Source organism: Callorhinus ursinus, unplaced genomic scaffold (assembly GCF_003265705.2).
Source record: "Callorhinus ursinus isolate GAN/ISIS: 27379988/994484 unplaced genomic scaffold, GSC_fseal_2.0 scaffold34, whole genome shotgun sequence".
Lineage (NCBI taxonomy): Eukaryota > Metazoa > Chordata > Mammalia > Carnivora > Otariidae > Callorhinus > Callorhinus ursinus.
The window spans coordinates 1,898,886-1,920,524 of record NW_027397096.1 but is presented as its reverse complement, the minus strand read 5'-3'; the positions used below and the strand labels follow the sequence as shown (position 1 = coordinate 1,920,524).

At 41.6% G+C, this 21,639-nt stretch overlaps 1 protein-coding gene across 3 annotated transcripts in view; it reads left to right on the top strand.

The window, feature by feature from the left end:
• VPS53 (VPS53 subunit of GARP complex) overlaps nt 1-21,639 on the top strand; it is a 138,398-nt gene that overhangs the window by 49,002 nt on the left and 67,757 nt on the right. For all 3 annotated transcript variants that reach the window (XM_025851566.2, XM_025851565.2, XM_073879314.1), the window contains 4 exons: nt 2,440-2,518; nt 5,269-5,412; nt 6,156-6,298; nt 8,882-9,023. In XM_025851566.2, coding sequence (XP_025707351.1) covers nt 2,440-2,518; nt 5,269-5,412; nt 6,156-6,298; nt 8,882-9,023 — 508 coding nt within the window. The remainder of the gene's footprint in view (nt 1-2,439; nt 2,519-5,268; nt 5,413-6,155; nt 6,299-8,881; nt 9,024-21,639) is intronic.

The following is a 21,639-nucleotide window of genomic DNA, read 5'->3' as shown; positions in this document are numbered from 1 at the left end:
AAGGGAAATGACTTATTTACACGTGGCTCACTGGTGGCACAGCTAAGTCTAGACTGTTTCAAGACGTGACTTTGAAAACGGATTGAAGAAGATGGCAAGGGGATCTGCAAATCACACTCTGGTACTTCCCCTGTCTTCTGTACTCTGGAAGTGCCAAGCCTTACCATAGGCTCTGGTTGTCTTTTCAGGCACCCCTGTAAGAATATAGAGTTAGCTCAGTTGGTTAAACATCTGACTCTTGATCTCAGCTTGGGTCTTAATATTAGGGTCGTGAGTTTGAGCTCCATGCTGGGCTCCATGCTGGACATGGGGCCTACTTAAAAAAACAAAAAAACTATATTCTTTATTGATGGAATTTTTTTCTTAAGTTGCATCAAAGTTGTCTATATTTTCCCCTCAGTTCTAGTACTTTCTTGCTTTGTATGTTTCAGAAATTTTCATGTGCTAAAGGTCTCCATGTTAGCTGTCTGTCCAGTTATACCTTCTGCTTGCCTACTTGCTTTGGGTTCTTTTTTTTTTTTCCTGGAGAATGTAGTTTGATATTTATTTAGTATAAAAGGTTTGTGCACATTGTAACAAATACAATTTTTACAAATCCGTTTTGAAAAAAAAAAAGAATATAGAGTTAGGGGATAAGGGGGGAGGGTGTAAGAGGCAGAGCTGGGACCTTCATACCCCTGAGATGGAATGTCCCTGATGGGGGCGTAGAACTTCCCCTCCAGGAATTGTCCCTGTGGCTTAGGGAGGAAGTGGTGCTCTCTTTGTGCTGCTAAGAGGCAAGTAGGAACAGAGGGGCTGGAGGCTCTGGAAGCTCTGTCTTGTGACCTGGCACTAGGGGAGGCTGTCTGCCTGGCCCATTATGTGGAGTCACAAGACCTCCGAGGTACAGCTTTACAAAAGCCTGTTCTCCTCTCCTGTCAGAGCTCACACTCAGGGCACACTACCCATTGTCCGTTCCGCAACTTTAGGTGGATGGCCCTGGTTGTGATCTGGGGGCTACTCCAGTAATAGCCTTATCTCTGTCACTGAGTAACTAAAGAGGCTGCAAACCCACCTGTAAGAGTGGTTTTAAAAGTTTTGAAGATAGTGGAAAAACCCTGGAAAGTATAACTGTGCCCCAGAAAAAAACAGATTGTTCAGGGTCCTGCCTATCCCCTCATTAAAAAAGAAAAAAAAAAAAATTCTCAGTAGGTTGCCAGCCACTGCTGAATAGCCAAAGAAATTGTGGTTTTGAGCTGTTCGCTATTTCTAGAAACTTTAAAGTTAATTCCGAAGTAACAGGGTGGAGACCAAAAAAGGAAGAACACTATTTCATGGTGTTTTAGCAAAGGTAAAATATTTGCCTCAGGCTCAGGGCAGTCAGCTCTGGGGGAATGGCTGGTGCGAGGCGTCCGGCTCCTGGCGGCTGGGGGAGGACCTGGTCATTGCAGGTGGTGCTGACACGCACAGTTCCTTTCTCACACCAGCTCCTCTCGTTTCAGCTGACAAGTATTTCTTGAGCTCCTGGTAGACATGCAAATCGCCAGGTTAAGTACTGACCTCCCCTTTCGAGCTCATATTTGTTGTTAGCCAGCCTTCTGAGGGAACTTCAGTCTTCATTCAGTGGCCTTCACTCCCAAGTAACAGCTCATTTTATCTTTCAGATCTTTTTTTTTACTTTTTTACTTTAGAAAACATTCCTTTTGTTCATTTTTTTTTAAAGATCTTACTTATTTATTTGTCAGAGAGAGAACACAAGCAGGAGGAGTGGCAGGCAGAGGGAGAGGGAGAAGCAGGCTCCCTGCCGAGCAAGGAGCCTGATGTGGGACTTGATCCCAGGACTCTGGGATCACAACCCAAGCCAAAGGCAGATGCTTAACTGACTGAGCCACCCAGGCGTCCCTCCTTTTGTTCATTTGTTGTTGTTTAATGAGTTTATTTATTTATTTGAGAGAGAGAGAGAGAGCAGGAGGGAGAGGGAGAGAGAATCTGAAGCAGACTCCCTGCTGGGTGCAGAGACCGACGCAGGGCTCGATCCCACCACCTGAGCCAAAATGGAGTCAGAGGTTTAACCAACTGAGCCACCCAGGTGCCCCTCCTCTTGTTCATTTGTTAAAACTAATGGTCCTGATGTTGACTTCCAGGTTGAAAAAGTACTGTCAGTACCCCCTGATGACACCTTGTAAAGATTAACATATATTCCCTTACACCAGGTGAGGGTTGGCCTAGAAAAGCTTTGGGATATAGAAAATCCATCATGAGAATAAATCAGATGCCTGGGTCCTGGTCATAAACCTGCTCCTAACTAGTATGTGACCTCTCTTATCTAGCCACCACCTCGCCACTCCCCAGACGATCTCTAAAGACTTCAGCAGTTCTGAGCCTGATCAGTCTTCGCGTAATTACTTATGGATATGTGAAAATTACACCAGGCAATGATATGTTCTCTTTTCCCTACAGAGTGAAAGCTGCCCAGACTGAGTTAGGACAGCAAATCCTGGCTGATTTTGAGGAAGCATTTCCTTCCCAGGGCACCAAGGTATTGTTTTCCCTCCAGTCTTAGATGTTATCACCATTCTTGCCTAATTCACACTCTCTACCGTTACCATTCCAAAATTGTCTGCTGGCAGCTGTAAGTCTGTTTGCTAGAGGTTCGGGGTAATGAGACCATCCTTGATTTTAAATATCCCAAAGCAATGTTGATTCTTCATCTGTGTTCTTCCAGCATCAAAGAGTGAGGATTTATTTTGGTTTAATTTAATATGTGTCAAACCTAATATCTCGTCTGCCCAGCAAATTCCTTTTTTCTCATGGCTGTGTTAAAAAAAAATTTTTTTTCAAGCCGCAATGTTTTTTAGAATCGTTACATAACTTATTGGTTTCAGTTTGGTGAAAAGACAGCTGGGAGGAGCATCCACAGGCTTATGTAACTCTCTGAGTGACACAGTTAGGTGACTCACTTTTAATGACCAGAATCCTGTTCTTTGGGATTAATCCCTTTAGCTCTCGCTGGTGGCGTGGCTGTTTGTGTTGTGTCTGCGAAGGCCATGGTATTTCGCTTGTGAGCTATGGTTACACTTCTCCCATAACAAGCTTTGCCTCACTTGGCTGTCACTGCGCTTGGGTAACTGCTTTTAGCTCTATCTTTCAAACTGTAGCAGATGTAATCTTAATGCTTTGCATGTGTCGGGGAGAGAAGAACCTTCAGAAGCTTTTTTTCTCTATTATTTGAGCTATTTCAAGAGAAAGAATTATTCAACACAGAAATGAACCAAAGCACACACAGGCAAGCAGCGTTCCTCACTGCACTTCGTGGGTGGAGATGGGGATATATGTTCGTTTACTGAGCCAAGGAACGTTTCCTGGACCTGCTCTTTAATTCAATAACTGGAAATATCTTAATCATTTTTCTTTGTGCTCCATAAAAGAAACTTAGGAAGTAGGTGGGGCTAGCTGCCCCAGCTTTGTAGATTACTTCCTATGGGAAACCTGCTCTTGATTTGTTTTTGTTGTTGTTGTTGTTGTTGTTAAAGATTTTATTTATTTATTTGACAGAGACACAGCGAGAGAGGGAACACAAGCAGGGGGAGTGGGAGAGGGAGAAGCAGGCCTCCCGCTGAGCAGGGAGCTCAACGCAGGGCCTGATCCCAGGACGCAAGCCGAAGGCAGATGCCCAATGACTGAGCCACCCAGGCGCACCCCTGCTCTTGATTTTAATGTCTGCATATATTATGGCTGCCTTCTAGTAATCAGATATTTTATTTGTAAAACATGTTCCTTTCAGGACTTTGTATTCTTTATTCATTTGATATAATTGTGGGGAATGGATATTGGAAAGCCATTCTGTAAAAAGGGATTGCAAAATATTCACAAATTATAAACACCAGACTGTTCTCAGCCCAGGGTCTGCTTTACTATACTCTGGTATCTAGCCCAGTTTCAAGAAGTTTCAGAAAGATATGAATGAAGCCCAGCTTTATTGTTTAGAAGAAACTAATCATGACCTACTTTATGTCTTTTTCTCAGATCCTGCCAAGCAGATGAAGTTAAAATTGTTTTCTTTAACAACTTGCTTCCTTTTTCTGTGGCTGGGTAACTTAAATCTTTTAAGTTTTCTATTCTCCTTTTCAGTGACTATGGATTTTTCTTAAAGGCCTTGTGTTGCTATTCCTATTTCACAAATAGAAATCAAGACATTAAAATTGTACAAGGTAGCCTACTAAGTCCTTTTTAAATGAAAATATCTGAATCCATGAGCCCATCAGTTTCAGCTTCTGTGACTTCTCTATCAGATCAAACACTTTCATCCAGAAGCAAGAGGTGGGCAGTCAGAGTGCTCAGCAGATGACATAACAGCCATTCAGCACAGAGTGAGTCAGCATCTTAACAGTTTAGCTCTCAGGCAGCTTAGTAACACTTCTAAAACTCTTGAACTTCAGTCGAGACAGATATACTGTTGGACAGAGAATCATAAAGATTTGGAAGAACATTAATCATCACCTAATTGAAGTTCATTTTTTTTTCATTTATTTTTCAGATGAGTTTCAATAACTGCGCCAAAGCTACACAGCTATTTAGCCAAGCCACGAGTAGATTCCAGGTGTTCTTTTTGCTCTAGTCCACTCAGCCAACCATGTTCATTCAGTGAGTTACTATAAAGAAAAGTTCGGCAAGACTGGATTGCCCTCAGTAATAACAAAGGCCTTCCCATCATGATGTATCAATATGGCCCCTCAATAGCCTTCTACTGCCTTTCAGATAGATCAAGGGACTGATATCATAATATTTTACCTCTGGCTACCTGCCTGGGTAGTTGACTGTCAGCAAAACAGGTCTGGCAGTTTGGAACCTGGTTTTAGATTTTAAATGCCACTGCACTGTTTGGCACAAATACGGCACTTTAAGAACAGGAATCTGGGGTTGGAATCAGGGGAAAGTGGCACATGTGGAGTGAGACTGGTGTCCTTCTGAATTGTATGGCTCTTCACCAAAGTGATTTCAGTTTTTGTATTCAGAAAGCAAAATTTCCTATTGCTGGCCCTGTTTCCAAAATGTCTCCTTGCTGATTCACAGAGTAGCTTTTATATTGACTACTATGGACTAACTTAGTAATTCTTTCATCAAGTAACAAGTAACTAAAATATCCATCCACAGCAAAAGAGTAAGTGTCAGGGGAGTGGAGGTAATAATAACTTCAAGAGAGGAACAAGAAGTAGCAGCTGTCAGAGGCCGTGAGATTTAAAGATTGTTTCTGGCTCTTGAACTGGTGTATGTTGTTTGTTTCACCAGAGGCCAGGAGGACCCAGCAATGTCCTACGAGATGCATGTCTGGTTGCTAATATTTTGGATCCTAGAATCAAACAGGAAATCATCAAAAAGTTTATTAAACAGCATCTGTCAGAATATCTAGTACTTTTTCAAGAAAACCAAGATGTAAGTATTGACCAAATGAAATCAATGTTCAGTTTGAATTTTACTGAAAATTAAATGCCCTAAAGTCTACTGATTCATATTTTAGTAGTATTACTGCCTTAAAATGTTGATGGTTATACTGTGACTTTTAGAGGCTGACTGTACAGTTCAGTGGGTCTTAACCATTTTGAGGTCACTGACCCTTTGGAGAAATTAATGGGAGCTACAGATCGTCTCCCCAGAAAAATGTACCTATGCATAAAACTTTGCATATTCAGTTTCAGGAAATTTACAGATCCCTGAAGTCTAATCGTAGACCCAAGTTAAGATCCTCTGGATTAAGTGGAAAAGTAGCCTAGATTCTTTAAAACTGAGAAATAGGGATGCTTGGGTGGCTCAAGAGCAAGACTCTTGATTTTGGCTCAGGTCATGATCTCAGGGTTGTGAGATCAGTCGGGCTCTGCTCTGGGTGTGGAGCCTGCTTGGGATTCTCTGTCTCTCCCTCTGAAAGAAAGAGAGAAAGAAAGGGAGGGAGGGAGGGAAGGAAAGAAGGAAAGAAGGAAGGGAGGAAGGAAAGAATAAGGAAGGAAAGAAGGAGAAATAAAGCAAAATTGTGAGAAAGTAAGAAAAAGAAAAATGAAATAAAATTGTGAGAAAGAAAGAGATTGGTTGTGTTTTTCTTGGTTCTGTGTTTTTGTTTATTTCCTTAAACTGTGAACACTGTTTCTGAGCACTGGGTGAATTTTGTTCCCTACCTTCCTAAGGTTGCCTGGCTGGACAAAATCGACAGACGCTATGCCTGGATAAAACGCCAGCTGGTGGACTATGAGGAGAAATATGGTCGTATGTTTCCACGTGAGTGGTACATGACCGAGAGGATTGCAGTAGAATTTTGCCACATCACAAGGTAGATTCCAACTCTACTGGTTTTATTGTTAATTGAAATTGGTTGGTTGAAATCAATCCCCTGGTCTCTAGGGGTTCCATCTTGTCTTCTGGATTGGGTACCACTTCCACTTTTTGTTGTTGTTGTTTGAGAGTCATCATTTTAATGAGAACTTCTTCACCTGTGCTGGACTCTCTCCCTTTAGAAGACCCTTTTCCTGTTGAAAGTCAGATTTTATTAACCCAAAACCAACCCCTAAACTCCAGCTGCAGCTGTATTCTAACTTCTCCAACTTCAGAGTTCCAAACCTAGAGGAGAGGACATGTATGTGGAGGAAGAGTAAAAACTTCTAGGAAAAAAGTGAAAAAGGGTACACGAGAGTCCTGAGCTAGTAGCCTGTAGTCAGAGCACTTTTTTTTTCTGAGAAGTAATATATATAAAACACAGCAGCTTCATCTGCTCCTGTCTTTGCTCTAAGACTTTCCTGTAGCCTGACCCTTGCCTTGAACAGCCTGCCTTCTGGACTTAACCTAGTCAAGGCTCATCCACCAGATTTCCCTGTTATTCATCACGCCACATTTTCTCCTGTGTCTCTATTATATATATCAATATACAGTGTATATATCTATCATCGTTTTGCTTCTCTGACTTGCTACATACATCGTTCCATAGGGACAGGGGTAGTTCTACTTCAGTGACACTCAGGAAATACTTGCTGAACAAATTTCCTGCCCCTAATGCAGTGTATTTGTAGTCTTTGGATAGTTAATAATATTGGCATCTGAATGTTCTAAGCATCCTAAAGACCTCCTGTCATTCATCCTGTCTCTGCAGTTTCATGAATGTAGCCCAAGGCCAGACAGTCCATTTATATTGAAGAGATAAAACCCAAGAAAGTTAGATCGGTGTGTCCATGACAAAGCTAAAGCTAGAGTCAAATTTTTTTTATTTTTTACTTGCAGCTGTACCACAACAGTGGTAGTAACTGGGTTTTATTAGTTATCTGTGGCCTTCTTTTTTTTTTTTAAGATTTTTTTAAAAATTTATCATAAAGAGAGAGCATAAGCACAAGGAGGGGCAGAGGGAGAGAGAGATAAGCAGACTCCCCACTGAGTGGGGAGCCCATCGTGGGGCTTGATCCCTGGACCCTGAGATCGAAGTCAGACGCTTAACTGGCTGAGCCACCCAGACACCCCAGTTATCTGTGCCCTTCTCACAGTGCACAATTACATTAACTCCAGGCTAAATCTTTAAAAGTCCCATGTCTAAGCATAACTCAGCCACCTTAGAATAATTCAAGGTATGCATCTTTCTTAAAATCAGAGAATATAATGAAGTTGTATGCTTTAAACACATGGGGGATGGATTTCTTAAGGGATATTGGCTATTAGCTTCATTTTTTTTAATAGACTTTATATTTTAGAGTAATTTTAGGATCACAGCAAAATTGAGAGGGAGATACAGAGGTTTCCCCTACACTCATGCCCCCACACATGCATAGCCCCCCTACCATCAGCACCCCCCACCAAAATGTACATTTGTCACAATTGATGAACATGCATCAACAGATGATTATCACCCAGAGTCCACAGTTTACATAAGAGTTCACTCCTGGTCTTGTACATTCTGTGTGGCTCTTGTTCTCAGAAGCACGTGTGCTACCATAGGTTTAGATGACCTTTAAATGTTGATTCAAGGACAATTGTGTTTGTCACGTTTGAAGTCCTGATTAGCAAAGAAAGCAAATTCCTTGAGAAATTGGTAACTAATTCTCTTTAACCTACAGTTCAGTGACTTGCAAACTAATCTGTGAAGACTGCAGTCTGCAGGAGACTGGGAGTATGCTGAAGCCACAAATCTGCCCTCGTTGTGGCAGCTAATGGCTGTGTTGCGGCTGTTGCTGCCAAGCTTTCATTGTTGGAATTTTGGCTAAAATCCTACAGATACATAATTTCCAAAGAATCGCAGAGACTCTTTGTTTGGTTTTGCCATTTCTTTGTATGGGAAAATAACCATGGCTCAATACTTCCAAAGAGCTCTCAGGTCACTGGTCCCTCACAGCTCCCATTCTGAAGCACAACACTGGAGTGGTACGTAAGCTTCGCAGGCACTACCCACCTGAGCACGTACATGTCACTTTTCACATGGGGATTCTAGTCTCTCACGTGTATTTCCGGGGCTCCTGCTCTCTGGTTGAAGAGATGGTGATTGAGCTCTTTGGAAGAGGGGGCTTTGTAATTTAGTAGTTAATGACTTGTGACGTTATATAAAATATATGCATTTTTATAAAATACTGAGTGCTTTAGATATATATTATTAACAGATTATAGAAAGGTTGAAAGATCTAAAAATAGTAGTGACCATGTAAACAAATCGATCTCTCCTTAATCCTTGATTTTTTTTTTTTTGACTACTGGATAATTTCATCTTCAGATTCTTAGAGTATGTATTTCTATTCTCCAAACAGTAAACTTGGTAACAGACCTCAGGATTTGAAATGACCACATATTTTTTTTTTTTTGATACAAGCTAAAACCGTTTGCTTTATCCTATCTTGAACAGTTTTTTTTTTTTTGACAACATTCTTATCTCTTTATTTTGAAGGACAGAACTTGCCAAGATTATGCGTACCAGAGCTAAGGAAATTGAAGTGAAATTGCTTCTTTTTGCTATTCAAAGAACGACTAACTTTGAGGGGTTTCTCGCCAAACGCTTCTCCGGGTGCACCCTGACGGATGGAACTCTGGTAGGACCTTCCTGAGAGAGGCTGGAACACAAAATCAGGGGGTTGGGCGGTTGGGCTTCAGTTCAGTCTTTCCTAGTTTGGTGGTTCCATTCAGTGGCTCGAGTGCTCAGTCCCTCATTCCAGGGATTTCACTAAATTACGTGAATGGTGATGCAGAGTATTCTATGGATTTAGTGGTTTCTCTTATGCAGTATTTCAAGTTTTTAGAACATCCTGTCATTTATCTAAGTAGTGGCCCCATTTTACAGACTGGTAATTTTGTGAGTGAGAGTATGTGGAGAAGCAAAGAATTATTTTTTCATTTTATTCTGGTATTTTGTTTGAATTTTTCTTTTCCTTTTTTTTTTTTTTTAAGATTTTATTTATTTATTTGACAGAGACACAGTTGGGAGACGGAACACAAGCAGGGGGAGTGGGAGAGGGAGAGGCAGGTTTCCCGCGGAGCAGGGAGCCCGATGCAGGGCTCTGGGATCATGACCTGAGCTGAAGGCAGACACTTAACGACTGAGCCACCCAGGCGCCCCTGAATTTTTCTTATACAAATGCATTTACATAGTTTTTTAAAAATACTTTTTGTATTTACATGCTTGTTATTTTTCAGTTTTTTTTTAAATGAGGGAAATGAGCCAAAACAGTGACTGCTTAAAGAATTCTAATGTGGAATCCACACAGAATAATAGCTAACATTTTTTGAACATCCTCTGTGTGTCCCACACTGTGCTAGGGGCGTTTGCCTGTGCTCAGTCACTTTGCTTCATCAGCTATAGGGGGGAGGTGTTACATTCATTTCAAACTTAACAGTGGTCTCATAGCTAATATGTAAATGCAGAAAAACAGCTACTCTGGATGAAGCAGGGAAGTAAGAGCAGAGATTGGGTCTGGAGTCCTGTTCACTTGTTCACCCGTCACCTCTACTACCTTCTCTAGCCCCCATGCTCTTAGTCCTAAAATCCTGGGACTTCAGTGGAATCCCCTCTTTGCCTCCTTGTAAGATCTGCCTCAGAGTAGGCTGGTCCCTCAAGACACTGGGCTGAAGAGTTGTGGCAGCAACACTCAGTTTTAAGGCAAGACCGTAAGGCCGTATCTACTTAGGGCCAGTCATGACTGTATTGAAATAAATACAAGGAACCATAGAGCATTGTTTCCATACTAAAAAAATAAAAATACATATGTATACTCCTCTGCTTGTTACCTCATGTTCAAAACTGGTTTATTTTAGTAACAAGGAAAAAAATAGGCCGCGAAACAAATTAAAATGCCCTTAAATAAGATGCAAGTCACAAAAAAAAATAATAGGTAATGGCAATGCGATTGAAAGAAGAATGTGTCTCTCTCCTGAAAAGTATTTGGTTGACTTCAGCAGTGCCTGACAGCTTCATGTTGGCCCTCCTCTCTGCCCTACCCGAGCTGTGTTTCTGGCCTGGTTTCAAACAGAGACTCATGCAGCTCTGGGTTTAGCCCTACAGAGATCTGCCTGGGGACAGGAGGTTTAAGCATTGAGCATAGACCCCGCCTGGGAGTGCGCCCTTGTGCACCCATGGCTTCCAGCTGGGCAGGGTCAGAGGAGCCTAAGGACGGGTTCTGTGAGCCAGTATTCCAGTTAACTGTATGGCAAATAGATCCCGATGAAGGCTGCTTGAATAACGTTAGTGTCAAATACCTGTTTTGAACCCTTCATCTCCTCCCTTGGCTGGGCCCTACTTCCTAGTGATTTTGCTTTTACATTTAGGGAGCTATAGGATTACAGGGGAACAAATGGCCCTGTTGTATCTGATGACCAGGATAGCCTGTAAACTTGGATGTGTCCCAGGACACATCACGTCTCATTTGTGCTAGGAAATGCCTCACAGGCCCAAAAAGGTAGAGTAATGTGGGCTCCGTCTGGACAAGGTGAGCCTATTGAACAGGATAACCATGTACAGACCATGAAAAACTGGCAGGAGCTGTTTGAAGACCACGCTTTTTTTTTTATTGAAAATAGGTATCGGAATGTCAGAGTGGCAGCTGTTCCACAGTCAGCACCTTCTGTCTGAGGGAGGACAGGGCTTGGAGATGCTTGTTTCTCAGGACCGTGTGCTCTCTGCACTTGCGCTCACTCTGCAGGGCCAGGCTCCTGGACTGAGCCTCCCATCTCCTGGCACGTGCTGCACTCTGTGGGGTCAGTCATGGTCAGCTGGGAACACGTGAGCCTTTTGGGTTTTTTTGTTTTGTTTTGTTTTTTCTGTCTTCTGTTTTGGAAATTTTCTGGCATAATTGATTTATAAATTTCTCCAATTGTTCAGTTGTTGCTTCTCCCTATCAAGTTTGCAGAGAGTTTTAGATTACAACTCCTTGGCCAGAAAATCCTGCTAAGCCATAAACTCTTCATTCTCCCCTACCAATGGTCAGTTATCTTTTCCACAGATTTCTCCGAATCATTCAACTTCTTTAGATCAGACTCTTCCCCTGGACCACTCTTTGTCCTAGTTACTATGACCCAGCAACCATTCTGCATTGCAAGTCCTGGCAGTGGCTGATCCATAACCTTTAAGGATTTTCCCTCCAAGGTTAGTTTCTAGAAAGGCAGCAGAACTCCTGTGGTCTCCTCAACAAGGCAGGCCAGGTCTTAGAGAATCAGTTCACTGCAGCCCTGCCTTGGGAATATGTAAATGCCGTGCTCCTCACTGTAGGTGATGTTCACTCTGAGCCTGGCCTGCCTTCACCTTGCTGTGGGCCAAGTGGGGCCACACCTTCACCTGCAGCCTGTAGGCCTCAGGACCAAGGCCGCTGGTGGATTAGTCATGGCCATGACCATGCTCCCAGCAGTGCTGGGAAGAGGTGGCCTGGGCTGGGCTGGGGATCCAAGTGGCCTGACACCGCAGTCTAGCTGCTTGGTACCCCACCTGAAGACTTGCTGCTCCTTGTCTCCTTACCTCCTCCCTGTGCTGCCTTGCTTTTTGGAAAATTGTTTGTGGTTACCATTTTATTTCAGGGCATCAGAATAAACTACAGAATGAACCAAGGTATATCTTGCTACCCTGTAGCATACACCAAATTTCATAGAAGGTTGTGAATTCCTTCCAAAGTTAGATAAGTCAGCCAGGGAGTCATGGTGACCAAAGACCCTCCCACCCACCCCTTCTCACTGCACTATTCAGATCCTTTTAAGCCCCATGCTGACTGATTAACAATTAGGGTGAGCTGGAGAGATGATGAACTCACCTGGAAGGATGTGCTACAATCCAGCTCCTCCTAACTGATCAATGTGATGCGTCATCTTTGGCTCTTTTTTGACAGATGCAACTTTGACATCTGATACAGATGGAAACTGAAAGAACATTAAGGACAGGGCTCGTCTTGTTTTATGGTACTAGCCCTAACATATTTACAGTGCTGCCATTGCTTTTTGCTAATTGCCTAAACTCCTGGCCCTTAAGAGGGATTCAAAATACTCTATAAAGTAAAATGCCTTGAAATTAAAAGCAAATGTCTGGATGTGATTTACCTACACCTACATGCATTCTTAGTAACTCAATGATTAGATTCAAGGTAAACATTATATTCAACCTCTATGAAAACAGAGTAGGTTGGGTAAGTTTTTGTAACAGGCTCATTGAATTTGGAAGTTTTTTTTTTTTAATAAAATTGAGTTTTATTAAAAAAGCATTGTGGTGGGCGCCTGGGTGGCTCAGTCGGTTAAGCAACTGCCTTCGGCTCAGGTCATGATCCTGGAGTCCCGGGATCGAGTCCCACATCGGGCTCCCTGCTCAGTGGGGAGTCTGCTTCTCCCTCTGACCCTCCCCCCTCTCATGCACTCTCTCTCTGTCTCTCATTCTCTCTCTCAAATAAATAAATAAAATCTTAAAAAAAAAAAAAAGCATTGTAGTCTGAGAATATGCAGGGAATAATCTCAGTCTTTTGGTATCGGTTGAGACCTGATTTGTGACCCAGTATATGGTCTATTCTGGAGAAAGTTCCATGTGCATTCGAGAAGAATGAGTATTCTGTTGTTTTAGGATGGAATGTTCTGTATATATCTATGAGGTCCATCTGGTCCAGTGTGTCCTTCAGAGCTCTTGTTTCTTTGTTGATTTTCTGCTTAGATGATCTGTCTGTTGCTGAGAGTAGAGTGTTGAGGTCTCCTACTAATAACATATTATTATCAATATGTCTGTTTATTTTGGTTAACAGTTGACTTATATAGTTGGCTGCTCCCATGTTGGGGGCATAGATATTACAATTGTTAGATCCTCTTGTTGGATAGATCCTTTAAGAATGATGGGGAGCCTGGGTGGCTCAGTCATTAAGCGTCTGTCTTCGACTCAGGTAATGATCCCGGGGTCCTGGGATCGAGCCCTGCATCGGGCTCCCTGCTTGGTGGGAAGCCTGCTTCTCCCTCTCCCACTCCCCCTGCTTGTGTTCCCTCTCTCACTGTGTCTCTCCCTGTCAAATAAATAAATAAAATCTTTAAAAAAAAAAAAAGGAATCATATAATGTCCTTTGGTATCTCTAACTACAGTCTTTAGCTTAAAATCATTTGTCTGATATAAGAATTGCTACCCCAGCTTTCTTTTGAGGTCCATTGGCGTGAAAAATGGTTCTCCATCCCTTCACTTTCAATCTGGATGTATCTTTAGGTTCAAAATGAGTCTCCTGTAGACAGCATATGGATGGGTCCTGTCTTTTTATCCAATCTGCAACCCTGTGCCGTTTCATGGGAGCATTTAGGCCATTCACGTTGAAAGTGATTATTCAACAGACAAACGGATAAAGAAGATGTGGTCCATATATACAATGGAATATTACTCAGCCATCAGAAAAGATGAATACCCAATATTTGCATCAACATGGATGGAACTGGAGGAGATTATGCTAAGTGAAATAAGTCAAGCAGAGAAAGACAGTTATCATATGATTTCACTTATTTGTGAAACATAAGGAATAGCATGGAGGACATTAGGAGAAGGGAAAAATGAAGGGGGGTGAATCAGAGGGGGAGACGAACCATGGAAGACTGTGGACTCCAGGAATCAAACTGAGGGTTTTAGAGGGAAGGGGGGTGGTGGGGGGGGATGGGCTAGCCCAATGATGGGTATTAAGGAGGCCACGTATTGCATGGAGCACTGGGTGTTATACACAAACAATGAATCATCTAACACTACTACATCAAAAACTAATGATGTATGGTGACTAATATAATAAAAATTTCTTAAAAGGAATAAAATCTTTTTAATAAATAAATAAGTAAATTGAAAATTTCCCCATTTCATGCAGCTGGATTTCCCTCCTCTTGGCCATTGCATAAATTGCCTTTCTAAATAGAATCATCCTTTGGCTTAGAGGGGTCATTTTAGTATACATTTATATTTGCCTGATTTTTATAATTACATTATAAATATATAAGCTGTAGGTGTAATTTTCAGCCATGCAGTTTGAGCATAAGAGTGTTTGCCGAAGGCTCACTACATAAGAAAGCCCACCCAGAGTGGCTTGCCCTATACCTCGTGCTTCCAGCAGCTTAACACCTGAGTCAGGGACACTGTGCAAGTGGGGGAGGGGCAAGGTCTCAGCACTTCTGCCACAGTACGATGACTTCTGTCCTGAACAAGGAAATAGCTCTCCTTTGATGGTGAAGGAATGTATTCCTTCATTTGAATACCATCCTAAGAGGAGATTAACTTCTGTTAATTTGTTTCTGACAAGAAAGTAATACGTGGTCAAGATAGGAAAGGTAGAAATTATAGCAAGAATGGAGACAAGAGAAAACATCATTCAGAGATGAGGATTTTGGTGTGTTCATTTTATAAAGTTGAAATTGCACTTTTTAAAAAAGATTTATTTGAGAGAGAGAGAGAGAGCAGGGTGAGAGGAGAAGGGGCAGAGGGGCAGAGAATCTCAAGCAGACTCCTCACTGAGTGTGGAGCCCAACATGGGCCTTAATCTCATGACCCTGAGATCATGACCTGAGCTGAAATCAAGAGTTGGATGCTTGGGTGACTGAACCACCCAGGCGCCCCTGAAATTGCACTTTTAAAATACATTTTTTAGGGACGCCTGGGTGGCTCAGTCACCTAAGCATCCAACTCTTGATTTCAGCTCAAGTCTTGATCTTAGGGTCATGAGTTCAAGCCCCACATTGGGGCTGGGCATGGAGCCTATTTAAAAATAAAGAAAATACATTTTTTAAATTGAAATATAATTCATATAACAATTTCAATAATGCGCACATTTAAAGTGTACAATTCAGGGGCACCTGCATGGCTCTGTCGGTTAAACATCTGACTCTTGATTTTGGCTCAGGTTATGATCTCAGGGTTGTGAGATTGAGCCCCGCATCCGTGGTGTGGAGCCTGCTTGAGGTTCTCTCTCTCTCCCTCTGCCCCTCCCCCACCCCCAAAAATAAAATATACAATTCAATTGTTTTTAGTATATTTACAAGGTTATGCTGCCACCATCCCAACTATCCAATTCCAGGACATTTCCATTGCCCCCAAAAAACCCCTCCCCACTATAGCAGCCACTTCCAGTTTCCTCCTTTCCCCAGCCCCAGCCAGTTAATCTACTTTCTTTTTGGATTTGCCTCTTCTGGACATTTCATATAAATGGATTCCTATACTATGTGGCCTTCTGTGCCTGGCTTTCTTCACTTAGCATAGTAATTTTGAGGCTCACCTGTAGTATGGAATGTATTAGTACTTTAGTCCTTTTTATGGCTGACTCATATTCCATCGTTTGGGTTTGCATTTTGTTTAGCCACTTATCCCTTAATAGACATTTGAGTTGTTTCCACTTTTTGGCTTTTATTATGCTACAGGCATTCATGTACAAGTTTTTGTATAAGTATCTCTTCAGTTCTGGGAGTATACCCAGGAGTGGAATTGCTGAATTGCTATGTCACATGATTAACTCTATGTTTGACTTTCTGAGGAACCGCCATTGTTTTCCATAGCAGCTGTACCATTTTACATTCTCACCACCAGTGTAGGAAAGTTTTGATTTCTTCACATCTTTGCCAATATTTGTTATTTTCTTTTTTTAATTATTATTACAGCCATCTTCATGGATGTAAGGTAGTATCTTGTGGTGGGTTTTTTTTTTAAGATTTGTTTTTATTTTAGAGAGAGAGAGCATGAGAGCAGGGGGGAGGGGCAGAAGGAGAAGGAGAGAGAGAATCTCTCAAACAGACTCTCCGCTGAGCATGGAGTCCAACGTGGGGCTTGATCTTATGACCCTAAGATCATGACCTGAGTCAAAATCAAGAGTTGGACACTTAACCAACTGAGCCACCCAGACACCCCTCTCATGGTGGTTTTGATGTTCGTTTTCTTAATGACTAATAACATAGACATCTTTTTTATATGCTTATTGGCCATCTTCTTGGAGAAATGTCTGTTCAAGTCCTTTTCCCATTAGTTAGGTTGTTTGTCTTTTTTTTTTTTTTAAGTAACATGATACTTGAACCCTGAGATTAGGACCTGAGCTGAGATCAAGAGTTGGACACTTAACTGACTGAGCCACCCAGGCGTCCCTGGGTTGTTTGTCTTTTTTATTGTTGAGTTGTGGGAATGTTCTTAAAAAATATTTTCTAGGGGCACCTGGGTGGCTCAGTCAAGCATCTGCCTTCGGCTGAGGTCATGATCCCAGGGTCCTGGGATCGAGCCCCACATCAGGCTCCTTGCTCCGCGGGAAGCCTGCTTCTCCCTCTCCCACTCCCCCTGCTTGTGTTCCCTCTCTTGCTGTGTCTTTCTCTGTCAAAAAATAAATAAAACCTTAAAAAATATATGTTTTCTAGATATATTCTATCATTTTTCAGGTACACGATTTGTAAATATTTTCTACCATTCTGTGGGTTGTCTTTTCACTTTTTTGATAGTGTCCTTTGATATACGAAAGTTTTCCATTTTGATGAAATCCTACTTTCCTTTTTTTTTCTTTTGTTATTTGAGTTTTGGTATTATCCCCAAGGTCACAAGCATTTACCTATGCTTTATTCTAAGAGTTTTATAGTTTTTGGCTCTTATATTTAGATCTTTGATCCATATTGAGTTTATTTTTATGTATGTTGTGTAAATACAGTTTTAATAGCTTACTTTACTTCATATGTCCCTATCTTAAGTGGTTTCTCAGTCATTATATTTGAGATGGTCCAGAATTTCCCTAAATATCCTTTTCTTGTTGGACCCTTAAGTACTTGTAATTTTTTCATTATTATAAACAAGGCCACAGTGAACACATTTTTGTTCACATTGGAGATTATTTTCTTATGATACAAGCATGTTGAATTATAGGCCAAAAAGTATGAGTTTTTTCAAATTTAAGATAGCCTCTGTTTTAAACTGTTTTCTGTATTCTTGTCTCTTATGAATGTACCTACTTAGTCTCCCAGCACTGAGTCTTGATGTTAGTGATGGTTTGTAAAGATTCAGAATAGTTATTGTTTTCTGCAATTCATGGTGCTAACATAGCAATGCCTAATATAAAGGGGTAACTCTGCCAGATTAAAAAAAAAAAGCAAAGCAATCTGAAACTGTTTTTTAGAGTAATATATGCTTCCTCCTAGGTATATGCTTCCTCCTTGGTATATGCTCAAGAGAATTAAAAATTCTCCTATGTTCATACAAACACTTGTACATGAATGTTCATGGCAGCACTATTCACAATAGCCAAAAAGTAGAAACAACCCAAATGTCTTCTAATGGACAAATGGTTAAGCAAAATGTAGTATATCCATGCACTGGAATATTATTCAGCCAAAAAAAGGACTGAAATACTGACACATAACATAGGATGAACCTCGAAAACACTCCACAAAGTGAAAGAAGCCAGACACAAAAGGCCACTTTTATATGAAATGTCCAGAATAGGCAAATTCATAGAGATGGTAAGTGGATTAGGAGTTGCCACGGGTTAGGGGAAGGAGAGGATTGGAAGTGATACCTAATGGATACGGGGCTTCCTTTGGGTCAAAAAGATTCTGGGATTGGGTGGTGGTGATGGTGGCACAGCCTTGTGAACATACTGAAAATCACTCAGTTGTAAATCACCTAACATGGTGAATTTGATGTTAATTGTTTTAGGAAAACTGAGTTGAGTTATAAATCATCTTCACTCTTCAGATAATTTGTCTATCAGAAAAAGAGAGAGAAATACATGCTTGTTCAGGCTCAAACAGAATAAAATATTTTAAAAGAACAATCTCTTCCTTTTTAATTACTCTAAACCCCTCTCCCCAGAGATGTCCACTATTTAATAGTTTGGGGTATATTTTTGAGACTGTGCTACAAGCATGCGCGCACACACACACACACACACACACACACACAACTGTTTTTGTTTTGTTTATAGAAAATTGAAAATGTTGCCCATGTGTCTGAAGAGGATTTTATTGAGTGTTTCTCATACAATCAGGATTTATTCACAAACGTTTTTTAAGTTCTCTGTGCAGAGCCTTGGGAAAGAATGAAAAATTGAATCAGACAGGTGCCTATGGTCTAGTGGAGAAAGAAGCCTATACATAAGTGTCACTATGTAAGATATGAGCGTGGTGGTACCTAGAGAGGTACCAGTAATATTAAACCAGGTGTGCAGGGTCCTGTGTTTACAGTCCTATCAGTTGAAGCCTCCAGGCCATCTCTTTCAGGACAAATCAGGAGTTGGGCTGGAATAAAGTATTTATGGAATGAGAAATGCAGAAATTGTGGAATTTTCATCTTATAACTGAAAGTTTTCTCCTCCAGGGAAAAGAAACAAATTAGGCTTAAATTTCAGAGTTCCTTCTCTGATAATGTGAAGTGTCCAGCGAGGGCCTCAGCAAAGGATTTGTGCAGGCAGACGTGGACTCAGATATACTGCTGATTAAAGCCAGGTTCTCTCTTCCTAGCAGTCAGTTAGACAGCTTGGCCGTCCTGTGGACCTTACTGTTTTGGAGATGTTGGGAATCCCATGTGGTTTAATTAGTAGGAATTAACTTGCTATATGAAGAATTTTTCTTTCCTGTATGGACTTGAAATCAACTGTCATCCTAGCAAAAAGAAGGAATTCCTCTAAAATTGGAAAGTCATTCATTTCTTGGCAATTTTTTTTTGTTTTATTTAGCAGCCCCAGAGCTCATAGAATATGTCATTTGAGTTATTTAAAATCTAAACCCAAACTTGTAATTCTTTATGGTCTACGACAGCTGCAGAACAGAAATGAGAAGTACGGTCTGCTTGGCTCTGACAACAGGGCTCTTGCATAGAAGGCTGAGTTGTGCCGGGGATTGCTCACTGCAAAGACTTATTCTTTCATCACAGCAAATTAATCTGAGCAGTAACGTCGCCCTCCAAACAGCAGGAGTCTGTGTCCGCCCCTCAGCGTTTCCTAATATAATATTTACTGATAGGGCAGTGGTACGTGCAGTACTTTGAGAGCCTCATTGGAGGCTAGGGAAGAAGGCAGAAGCTCAGGGAGCCTTTGCCTTTGTAATTTGATGGACCCATTGTTTTCATTTCCTGGAGATATCCCAGAGAGGCACAATAGCAGAGACAGAATCTTATTTGTGATTAAAAGTTCTTTTTTACAAAACTTCTTAGCCCTGTGTTCCCACTTCTTTCCCGTCTGAGAGTTGCTCCACTGAGAGAGGCACCACCACAGTTCTGCACCCTTAAATACTAACAAGAGCTCCCACCTACTGAGCTTTCCTTGGCTGCCAGACATCGTGGTGAGCTGCTTTATGTACCTATCTCATGCTTTACGTGCAAGATTTCATTTGATCCTCATGCAGCTCTGCATGGTGGGCACTCAAGTCCCTTCACATTGCAGGGGAAGAGCTGAGGCTTGGAGAAGCTAAGTAACATATCCAAGTGATAGAGTCTAGACTCAAACCCAGGTTTGCCACTCGTTAATGGTGACACCAGCCATGTAGTTGCTCAGGCCAAAAAGTGAATGATCCTTGATTCCTTTCTTTCCTTCATCTTCACATTTGTTTTCTCCACCAGTCCTCTTGGGTTTATCTCCTAAATATGCCCCAAATCTGGCCACCTGTTTCTGTCTCCACAATACTAGCTTAGTCCAGTCCTGTATTGTCTTTGCCTGGAACCCAGCAGCAGCCTCTTCAACTGATCTTCTTCCATTACAGTCCATCCTCCCTCCCCACAGCAGTGGAATGATATTTTAAAAATCTAAATTAGATCCTATCACTTCCTTGTTTAAAACCCCCGGTGACTACCCAATTGCTATGAGAAGAAAGTCTCACCTTTACCAGGGCCCACAAAAGGCTGTGCGGTCAGGTTCCTGCTGCCTCTCTGACCTCATGCCCCCTGTCGTCCTCTCTGTCCCTCAGACTCACCAGGCTCATTCCAGCCTTTGCACCAGGTCCCCTGTGAGAAGGCCCTTTCCAGATCTTTGCTTGGCTAGCTCCTTCTCCTCATTCTGGTCTCTGCAGCCTTGTCTGATCACCCTGTATAAAGAAGCATTTAGAAATATTGTTTTCAAAGATATCTTGCTTTCTAAAAATAGCCTGATTTTTTTAAAGATTTTATTTATTTATATGACAGAGAGAGCACAAGCAGGGGGAACGGTAGGGAGAGGGAGAAGCAGGCTCCCCGTGGAGCAGGGAGCCCAACGTGGGACTCCATCCCAGGACCCTGAGATCATGACCTGAGCCAAAGGCAGACGCTTAACCGACTGAGCCACCCAGGTGCCCCAAAAATATCCTAATTCTAAAAATAAACTATTTCGCTTTAAGTTTATGGGGTTTTTTTTTCCCATATCAGGCAAAGCAAGCCAAAGTTCAGAGTGTATAAATTTTATTTTTTTAAAGATTTTATTTGAGAGAGAGAATGAGAGAGAGAGAGAGCACACGAGAGCAGGGAGGGTCAGAGGGAGAAGCAGACTACCGCTGAGCAGGGAGCCCGATGTTGGACTCGATCCTGGGGCTCCAGGATCGTGACCTGAGCCGAAGGCAGTCGCTTAACCAACTGAGCCGTCCAGGCGCCCCAGAGTGTATAAATTTTAAATATTTGCTTGGTTGTTAGACCATATTATTTCTCAGCAGGATACCAGAAAAATCACTGTCCTACTAATGACTACCTTGACCTAATGCATTGATCACAAGGCTTTCTTCATACACTGAGTCTTTATCTGGCAACATAACAGCATCCAAGTGTTTGGGCCGAAAATTAAGTAGTTTACATGAGTGTAAGCAGAATGATCTTAAAGCCTAAACCAGACACCAGAATGGTTTGTGTTTTTTTGTGTTTAAGTTTTTCATATTTTTCTGGATTGTTTTTGTAGTTTTGTTTTTTTTCTTTTTCTTTTTCTTTTTTCTTGGTATATCTTCAGCTGATGTCCTGGCACTTGATAAAGTCATTCACACTACAGTCCATGTGCTGTCCCTCTTGGCTTAGGGGTTAGTTCAAGTTGGTCTGCTGATACATGCACAGGTGTCACAAGTACATTTAGAAACACCCTCTCCACCTAGCTTCTTGTCTCCAAAGAGCCATTTCTTTCTTTTTAATTTTATTTTATTTTATTATGTTATGTTAATCACCATACAGTACATCATTAGTTTTTGATGTAGTGTTCCATGATTCATTGTTTGTGTATAACACCCAGTGCTCCATGCAGTACGTGCCCTCCTTAATACCCATCACCAGGC